The following is a 9,258-nucleotide window of genomic DNA, read 5'->3' as shown; positions in this document are numbered from 1 at the left end:
AGATTGCATTTCATTCGATTGTCATTGCAAAGACCAGCAGTGTTATCCTAAGAGTAGGACATTTTAATGTTAGAATAGTAACGCATTTAAAATCTACAGTGAAAAAGGATTGCATGCTGTGAAATGCTGAATGGACTCATGTTTGCTTGATCTGGGCACATGGATTGGCTCGTGAATGTCACGTTGCTGTTGTCTCCAGTAGGCGGCAGTAGATTGCCTCAAACGAGTCTCTAAATTACAGATTTAGTAAGCTAAAATGATGCATGATGATCTGCACTAAATGCACATTCCTAGGCATTTAGATTTAGCAGCAAAGTGTGCTTGCTGCATGTACTGGTATGAAAATACTGAGCACACCGAAAGAGGTTTATGAATTTAATTGTAAGGGTCAAATGTACAGTAATGTTTCAGATGGCTATGCATACAAAAGTCATCTTATCTTTAAAAAAAAGTCCCATGTGAAACCAGCACATCATACTTGACTACAGTTTCAAATGACGAATCTTTTTACACTCTCATATTAATTATTCATGTCACATTTGCGCCACACTGACGGCAATCTTAGTACCGTCAGTGCGAGAAAAATGATTGGTTACAATCTGTTATTCCCAACAAAAATGTATTTTACTAATGTTAAGAAAATATATGGTGTTCTTTATTTAAATATACTGCAACAAAAATTAAGGGAACAATTCAATGATCTTGTTGTTTTCCACTGACCAAGCCGATGAGCCATTAAATTTTTTTCCCACAGTATATACATACACTTACATTTACATATTTTATTTATCAAAAAAAGAGAATTTAAGTGTTTTCCCAATAATTATTATATGTAGTACCTTAAATAAAATATGTGCTCACACGTACTAAAGTATAACAGTGCCTAGAGCTGTGATCTATATATGCAGAAACAAAACAAACAAAACAACAAACCATGGAGGATTTGATCCTCTTTTAATTCCAACATGTTTTTTTCATTACAGACAATATGAATGTTGCGATATAATTATGTTCAAAGTGCCTTCTTGTCTATTCAGGATTATAGTATAAGAAAAGCAGCGACTGTGGTTAAAGAGTCGTGCTTTAACACAAATCAGTTGCCACACATTTAAAAAGCATGCTCCTGTTCCCTGTGATAGCTCTGCCAGGATGATTGTTTCCTGGTGTTATTTATCAAAGCAGATTCACAGAACTTTGATCAGTAGGTACATGTTATTTTAATTATAGAACCCTTTAAAACTTGAATAAAGAATTACAGATTAATAGCTCAGGAAGAAATTGTATCATTGAATTATGGTGTTTTCCCCCCTTTGTTCCAGCTGGAGGAGAAGTGGTTTATGAGGATGTGCTTCAGATTCAGGGGCCGGTGTGGCAAAAAGCGCTGAGCTCATAGGAATGATAAGTGAAAACATGAGATCTGCAATTAAAACCTTTTTTTTTTTCCTTTTTTAAAAATCCACTCTACAGCTTTTTTGATAATTAAAAGAAGGGGAATTTGATGAGTTTTTTATTTTTGTTTTTGATATTTCTATGGTGGCATATTTAAACTGCAGACATGTGCACAGTGGTAAAGTTAAGGGTCTTCGATGTCCATGAAATCCTTTTTGGGCGCTGCAGAGCCTTTGTACCAGGCACAAGAGTTATCACTCCTCTTGATGCATGCATAGTGTTTAGCTTGTCTTCCATTTTCAGTCTTCTCCATCAACCAGTCCAACCAAAGGCACTCGGATGGGCTGTTGATCATGCAGGGGATGGAGCTGCAGGAGGTGATCTGAGGATCAGAAAAAGCACAGTGATCGTTACAACATCGTGCATCTAGCGGTGATTTGTTTTATGCAACTGGGAAGTGATCATCTGGTAAATGTAAACTTTAACTACTCCCTTAGACTTTTAATCATAAATTTTCCATACCCTGCATTCGCAGCCCATTTGATAGCGCTCAGTCAGACCCATCTTCTGAGTGGTAGTCAGGTTGTCCCAGGGTTCAAATAAGCCACACAGAGTGACGTGCATTGTCCCATCAGCCTCCAGCATTCCTACAGTAGAAGGAGAGCAAAGTGTAAATCTAGAGGATATATAAGAATCTATATGAAGCCACATTAAAGAACATGTTTGTTATATTACACAACATGTGCCTTACACTGCACTGAAAGTCATACCTGTGATTAGATACTCTTTCCTGCCGTCAGTCTCCAGAGACACTCCACACATCGCAGAAGAGCGAGCTGTGTAGAAGGCATCGATAGCGTTGCTGGGACCTTTGAACATCTGGGAATTCAAGCAAAAACATTTAGATTCCACTGAAGTTTTTACACATGGAAGAAAAATGATAAATGCAATAGCTTTGTCCTAAATACCTTGATCTGTTTAATGTCGTACTTAAGCCGTTTGATGGAATCCCCATAGACGTCATTGCCAACATCCACCTCTTGCTTTCCGACTACCTTTGCCCTGATAACTGGATAAAGACAAGAAAAAAAGAGAAAAAACAAATTGCATTAACATTCATTTTGTGTGAATGCCAGCTTTGTAACTGGAACGCTGCTTTGTTATGTTAAAACTGAAATGAATCCGCATCTATCTGTATCTGATCTGAGCCCTGCCCAGGTTTGGCATGCTGGAGTTGGCCGCAGCACATTGCTGTGGCTTGAATCTGAGAAGTTTGCATGTGCCAGGTCCTGGGAAGACAGAGGCGCATGAGTGTTTCATCAGCTGCAATCAGAGGGAGGAATGCATGCTGCCTGTTCCCAGGTTCCTGGGCCGACACAGGAGGAAGCCAGTCAGCAGTCTTTGAAAAAGCTGAACTAGAGTGCCCCCCGCCCCCAGGCCTCTCAGCCAGCCTGCCTTTCTGTCTGGAGAGAGGTGCTGACATGCAAATCAACCTCCTCCTTTCACATGTAGCCTCCTCCTTTTCTCTCTTGCACTCTGAAGCTGGAAGAAAAGAGCTCATGTGGAAAAAAAACAGGCTTTAATGGAAAATTACTATTAGAGCCATACAAATGAGCCGTTGAGCTAAAATCCCGAGTAGTCAAAAAACAAAAACAAAAAAAACCCAAATCAACTTGTGTTTTTCAAAGTTGCTGCTCTTTCCATGTGTGTTCAAAATGTGGAAGTGCAGTACAGTATGATCACATGTCAGCTGCAACCAGACACCCGGCAGTTACTGTATATTCACAGGACTGCAAGGAAGCAAGCGACAGAGCTAACACTAACCAGATGTTCTCTCTCAAGTTCCACTTCAGTCCTTGCTTTCCCAAGGTGGCAGCTACTGACTGTCTCTGATCGCTCCTTGCCAAATAATATCAAGCCCTTTCATTTGCCTTTTTTATATGAAGCTATGAAGATGTGAGCCATATGTGCCCTCATTCATGAGGCTTAGAGAACATCTCCTTTTAAGGGTCTAAAGCATCAATCCCAGACAAAAGGAAGCAAGAGAAAAAAGGAGAATGTGCGCACACATGGAGTGATGGAGTGATGGGTCCTGAAGCAAGCACGGGAAGGCAGTCACATTGCTGAAGTATTCTTAGCGTAACAATGTGCTGTGTATACAAGGAGAAGACGGCCCTTTAAAGTCAAGAGGGATACAAAAGAAAAGCTGTGTTAGGGATAATCTACACCAGTCACCGGATTTCTCTTTTTCTTTTTCGTTGTTTACATATCACAAACTCCCTCCCTCCCTCCCTCCCTCGCTTTGATGCAGAGTGAGGTAGCCGTGCCGAGAAACTCTCCAACTTCTCAGCAGAGTGTATTAGCGGTAATCCCCCTTTGCTCCAATGTGTCGAATCAAACAGAGACCTCTTCTTCTACGCCTAAAAGCAGGAATTAGAGCAGGTGGGAATAACCACAGGATGTTAAAGAGGCATAAAGTGAAAAATACTGAAAATGGGGTCTTATGCGCATACTGATATATAATCTTAGCATGTTTTAGAATTAGGTGTAGCTCTTGAGTTACATGTACATGAGAAAATAAGGCAAGTTATCGGGGAAAAAAGGATCTTTAAGCTAATTAATGTGATATTCCTTTGACATGCCACCTATTTGATTTGATGGATTTTTCCTCCACAAACTGTTCGAGCGGTTTAGAAGTACAACTTTATTCTCTGTGCTGGTATATAGTGTGTACGCAAGTTCTTGCCAGAGCCTGGATGTTTACTGGAACAGGCTGACAAAGCCCTTTAAAAATCATAAGTTTCACAGAACTGGAAACCGAAGGAACCATCTAATTTTCTAGTTACTCAAACAATAAACACAATATTTTGCATGCAGTATTGTGGTCATGGGAGGGTTTTAAAAACAAAGAACAAAAAAGCAAATGCATGTCATGTAATTGAAGAGCACGTGCCCTCGTCTTCCTCTCCGAGGAGCCACAAAGCGGTCAGAGTGCGAAAAAGTCAAGTACAAATTCAAACTGACTATCCTGCTGATCCTGTGCAAAGAGATACAGACTAATCTGAGGTAATCCTTTGTTTTCCTTTTAAAAACGGACAATTGTAGAGTTTAAATACTGATCATCTCATTGGTGTGCGTGTGGTAAGCAAAAGGTCCCCGGTACGATTCCAGCCAGGGATACAAATCGCCTTCAGGGAAGAGCATCCGATGTAAAACGCAAACACATGAAGCTATGGACGAAGATAACTTTAAAATCTCATCATCTACATTAGCCGTTAGTTTTGTTATGCCTTGCATAAAAAAATGTAGCGTTTTTAGCGTTTTCTCCTGTTTTTTTTTACAGTCTGCATGTGACTGAGGCCATGGACATAACGTTCACATGCAGTTTCCTAAAGGGGAGTTGCAAGTGTCGCACTGCACGGATCAATCCAGCGCGCTATTGCAAGTGGTGCTGGAGCTTAAGGCAGCTGCTGTGGTTATTTGCACAAATTCTGTCCAGCTCAAAGGACGGAAATCTGGTTTTAATATCAGCTGTGTTTGCACAGCTTGCAATTTATGGGCTGCTTTTGTCCCAGAAGTCGTACCCACTACTTTCTGTTCAGGAACCAATATGACTCATTTTCTTTCTTCACAAAAAGCAGCACAGATAGTTTTTAAATTTAAAAAGAAAAATAAAAGTAAAGAATAATGAGTGTGGTTTATGAATACCCAACATTCCTCTGCCTCCGCCAAGGAACCAGAAGATAGATTTCCATTTATGAGGAAAGATTGCTCTGACTGTTTTGACAGTGGAACTGTTTACAACAAAACTTGATCCTAGGCGTGCACTACAAACCAGGCTCTACAAAGCCAGACTTACTTTGCTGGATAAAACCATATACACCAATCAGTGGCAGTTACCTTTTTCTCCTAATCACATTTTCTCTATCAGCCTCTGTGCTGACTCCCAGTTAAGGGGGGTTCTGACAAGACATTAGACTCTTCTTCTGCACAAAGTTGACCAACAGCTGACTTCAGTAAATAGGAACATAATGGCAGATGGCTGCCCCTCCCTGGTTCTGGTTTTGCCCGAGGTTTCCTACTGTTGTGATTTGGTCCTGTAGACATAAAACTGAATTGAATTGAAAATCATTGTTGTTCCAGATACAAGGATAAAAGAAGTCTCTGATTGTGTGTGTGTGTGTGTGTGTGTGTGTGTGCTTTTTTTGTTCCTGTAGCACCCAGGAGTTGCAATAGATATTAAAAGGTGCTACTTATCCTTAACTATCACTGCTCACTGACATCAAACCAACCCATCTCCATGTTTATCCAAATCTCTGAAAATAAGCTGGTTAAGTCTGCACCATAAGTTACCATGGCGATCAACTGAGGTTAAAAAAAAAGAGAACCACTGTTATGAGATTAAAAACTCTGGCTCAAGGCTTAAGCCTCCATTAATCTTAGTATCAAACTTGCATCTGGAATTTTCATTTTATATCGACTTTCAGGTTATACGAAGGCCCACCTTTAAAAATGACATCACAAGTGGTGTAATGATCTTCCTGCACTGTGGAAATGAACTGCTCTTCAGTAAGTATCTGTAATCTCCAAAAACCAAAACCAGCACTAGCTATGTGAAACTTTAGCAATACTTCCAAGTCAGTTAGCTGTCTGGCACTTATTAAGATAGTATCTTGACTTATTTTAATCTACATAGGAATGCTGTATTTAATACACACACATCATTTATTATAACACAAGTGGCCCATGGTTCAAAGAAAAACATGATTCACCTTCATTTTAAGCCCAAGAAGAATAAGAATTTTGAATGAGCTTGCTTAATGCAAAATTTCATCAACCCACTGAGGTAGCAGTCAGTTCATGGGCTGGTGAAGTGGAATGCCAACGATTTCGTAAATTCCCGAAACTTCTCTCTGACGTTTAAATAAGTTGTGCAAGTGTGCAACAGTTGACTGCCCTCTCTGTGACCCAGCAACTTGGTGAAGTTTTGCTGGCGCTTTTCTTCTCCAACTAGCTTGAGCCCACTCTTAAACTTTGCCTAAACCCCCGAAGACACGAACTCAAGAATATTTGGTCAAGAAACAGATTCCCCGAGACTCTATGGTGGTTTATGTTTATGTGAGGGTCTATCCATGGTGCTGAAGCAGGAGCGGAGGGTCAAGGTCATGTTAGAAACTGACTTAAGAGATGGAAATGAGGTGAATCAGCTGTGAGGCTGAGATGACTGCCAGCATCTTCGTTTTTCTAGAGTTCTGCACAATCTGCCTAATCAAAAAACAGAACTTATTTTAATAGGTTCACTTTGTAAAGCCTAAAGCACCAAAATAGGGTAAAAAGAAAGAAAAATTGTCTTCCCTTTTAGTGCGGTATCTGACTTTCCATTTGTGTACATTCTCAGGTAGCATAATAAAGTTTATTCATCCTCTTGAGCAATGGAATCCAGTGAGTAAAAATCTTTGAATAAGTCACCTTCTGTCCACATGCCACACACTCAGCCATCTCAGAAGCAAGAAAAAAGACCCGGAGCTGGACAGGCTGGTCACTGTTAACAGTCCTGTTAGCTTAAGGTCTGTGTTGAAGGCAGCAACAAGTACTTTTTTGTAACAGGCGAAATTAAAGGGAAATTATCCTCAGGAGCGTTTGAGTAAGATTAAATGAATTTGCCTTTCAGTAAACTATATGATCACTGAGGTGATACTGGTGAAAGAAAATGAAGTTATATTCATGTTGTCATAAACAAGCACAAACACAAATGATTTTGTTTAAAGTCTCCTTAGCAACAACAAGGAATAATGTGGTTTACTGTAGATTAAAAAAAAGCCTAAAATGGTATTGAAGAAGACAAAACTCCAGACAGTATATTGATGTGTCTATGAAAGAGCATTGAAGCTATCAACAGAAGATTAGAGAAAAAGAGGAGGGCAGTGGAAAGAAAGACTGGGGGACAGAAAATTCCATCCTCCTCCCACTGCAACTGTAAACACGGGAGCTGGGCAGTCTCCCTCTCAGAATACGATGGTTTCCTTGTGGGGGGGGGGGGGGGGGGGGAAACCCAAACCAATTTATCCTAGACATTGCTAACTAATACATTAATGGCAAAAACACAACTTGATGTGTTGATTGTTAGTCTAAAAATCAACTTACCGACGTCTGAGTTGCAGAACACCTGCTGGGGATGCCTCGGGGAGCAGCTGCAGGCTTCTGCCAGTTGTTGCACTCGCCAAAGACACAGGATGGCCAGAGTGACAAAACATCTCTTCATCGTCCAGGTCATCTCTGAAAACTACGCTTTCTAACTGAAACTGGAAAAGTGAGTGAGGGTATAGATATAGACCTGCCTGTCGGGTTTAAAGGAAACGAGTCGCTGTCCTTGGCTAGAAGTCGACGCACGACGGTGCTGTGCATAAAATGATGCACAGGGCACGAGAGAAAGTGTAATCCTGCTAAAGACTGCACACCAAGTCTGTTTTCCACTACCCTCAGCAGCAGCAGCCACGTTTTATTAGCAGGCAGCAGCAGCAAACTCCTCCCCCCCCCTCCGGTGGCCAGAGAGCGCAAGAGCGCGACAGAGGTCAGGAGCTGCCGACTTTACACACGCACCCCTTAAACTACGTAAATCTCAGGCTGATGCGTGAGGAGGCGGATAATTGTTTTTAGGAAACGACGGTGATAACAAACAGCATCACCCTGTGACACACGTATTTTGGGACTTGTGACTTTTTCCCCTTTTTTTTCCGTAAGTTTTACGCGAAGTGTTTCCTCACTCTTGCACGCCACTCCATAAAAGTACAAGTCTTGCAGTGAGAGTATGTAGGTATTACCATGAAACTTATGGGTATCTAAAAATATTTTAAAATGTTTTAATTGTTTAATTTTTGTACTTTTTTAAGGCCCCTTCTTTCATTTAACTAATTATTTGACTTATACCTTGTGTGGTTTCGCGCGTGTAAACTCTCGCGTTGTTTTAATTATAGCAACATTTTATATTTTATCATTTTTTATCTGAAGGTTTTTAAGAAATAGTAAATAAAAAAGTGCAATATTTCCCCCCGAAATACGGTAGAGCAGTAAAAACTAAAATTTGGCATAAAAAAAACTATCTGTTCTTCAGTTTGTGTGGTTCCTGCCACAGAGGTAACATTTGTTTCTCTAATCATAATAAACAATTTCTCAGTGGATTATATATAAATGCCTACAAAAGGCATCAAAGAGCTTGGAACCTGAACATCTGGATTCAACTCCAGAGGTAAGAAAGCGTCAGACTAAATCTTACTGACGTTTACAACTATGCTACTAACTTAAAATACAACTTTGGAATGAAAAGCCTTTCTAGATGGACGTGTGTGTGTGTGTGTGTGTGTGTGTGTGTGTGTGTGTGTGTGTGTGTTACTCATTTAAATTGTTAGATAAGGACAGGAGCTTTGTTTGTTTTAATGATAATAAATATGACGTATTACAATGCATTACTATTGTTAATACATGATATTCATTATAGTCTCTGTACTGGACACCATGAGGCAATGGCTCAGCACACCAGAATAGTCTTGTGACTACATTTCTCCACTAACAGGAGACCAAAAGGAGCAAATACTGTGGAAGTTTTAAAAAAGTCTGTATAGTCTCATTAAATGAAGTGGTTCAATTATCACATCCTGAGAGAAATCCCCAGTACAGCAACAACTATATAAGCCATTTGTTGCCGTACCTTTTAAAAACACATTCAGCAATCATGGAGCAACACTGATATTTAGTGTCTTTTAGCCCAGTTTTTTGCATTAACAAACTCCTGGAGGAAATCTCTGTCTTGGCATAAATAATTCTTCTATCATGCTAAAAAACTATCCTATAAAATCAATGAGACTCCTGTGA

At 40.1% G+C, this 9,258-nt stretch overlaps 1 protein-coding gene across 1 annotated transcript; it reads right to left on the bottom strand.

Annotated features, from left to right (window-relative positions):
- Positions 1-362: 362 nt before the first annotated feature.
- Positions 363-7,881, bottom strand: timp2b (TIMP metallopeptidase inhibitor 2b). The gene is made up of 5 exons (XM_086289328.1): positions 7,534-7,881; positions 2,358-2,458; positions 2,160-2,268; positions 1,912-2,036; positions 363-1,771 (listed from the first exon to the last, which is right to left on the bottom strand). The coding sequence occupies exons 1-5, from the start codon at positions 7,661-7,663 to the stop codon at positions 1,574-1,576; spliced, it is 663 nt and encodes a 220-aa protein (XP_086145454.1). The 5' UTR covers positions 7,664-7,881; the 3' UTR covers positions 363-1,573.
- Between the last annotated feature and the right edge of the window lie 1,377 nt (positions 7,882-9,258).

Source organism: Aulonocara sp. 'chitande type north' Nkhata Bay, linkage group LG4 (assembly GCF_057382095.1).
Source record: "Aulonocara sp. 'chitande type north' Nkhata Bay isolate Kocher_YH1m ecotype deep benthic linkage group LG4, A_spYH_male_GT1.1, whole genome shotgun sequence".
Classification (NCBI taxonomy): domain Eukaryota; kingdom Metazoa; phylum Chordata; class Actinopteri; order Cichliformes; family Cichlidae; genus Aulonocara; species Aulonocara sp. 'chitande type north' Nkhata Bay.
This window is presented reverse-complemented; position numbering and strand designations above follow the sequence as displayed.

Excerpts from the sequence above, each read along its gene's own strand:
- timp2b (XM_086289328.1), bottom strand. The coding sequence starts at position 7,663 with ATGACCTGGACGATGAAGAGATGTTTTGTCACTCTGGCCATCCTGTGT. Across the intron at positions 2,459-7,533 it reads GTTCTGCAACTCAGACGTCG|TTATCAGGGCAAAGGTAGTC; the intron begins GTAAGTTGATTT and ends GTCTTTATCCAG. Across the intron at positions 1,772-1,911 it reads AAATGGGCTGCGAATGCAGG|ATCACCTCCTGCAGCTCCAT; the intron begins GTATGGAAAATT and ends TCTGATCCTCAG.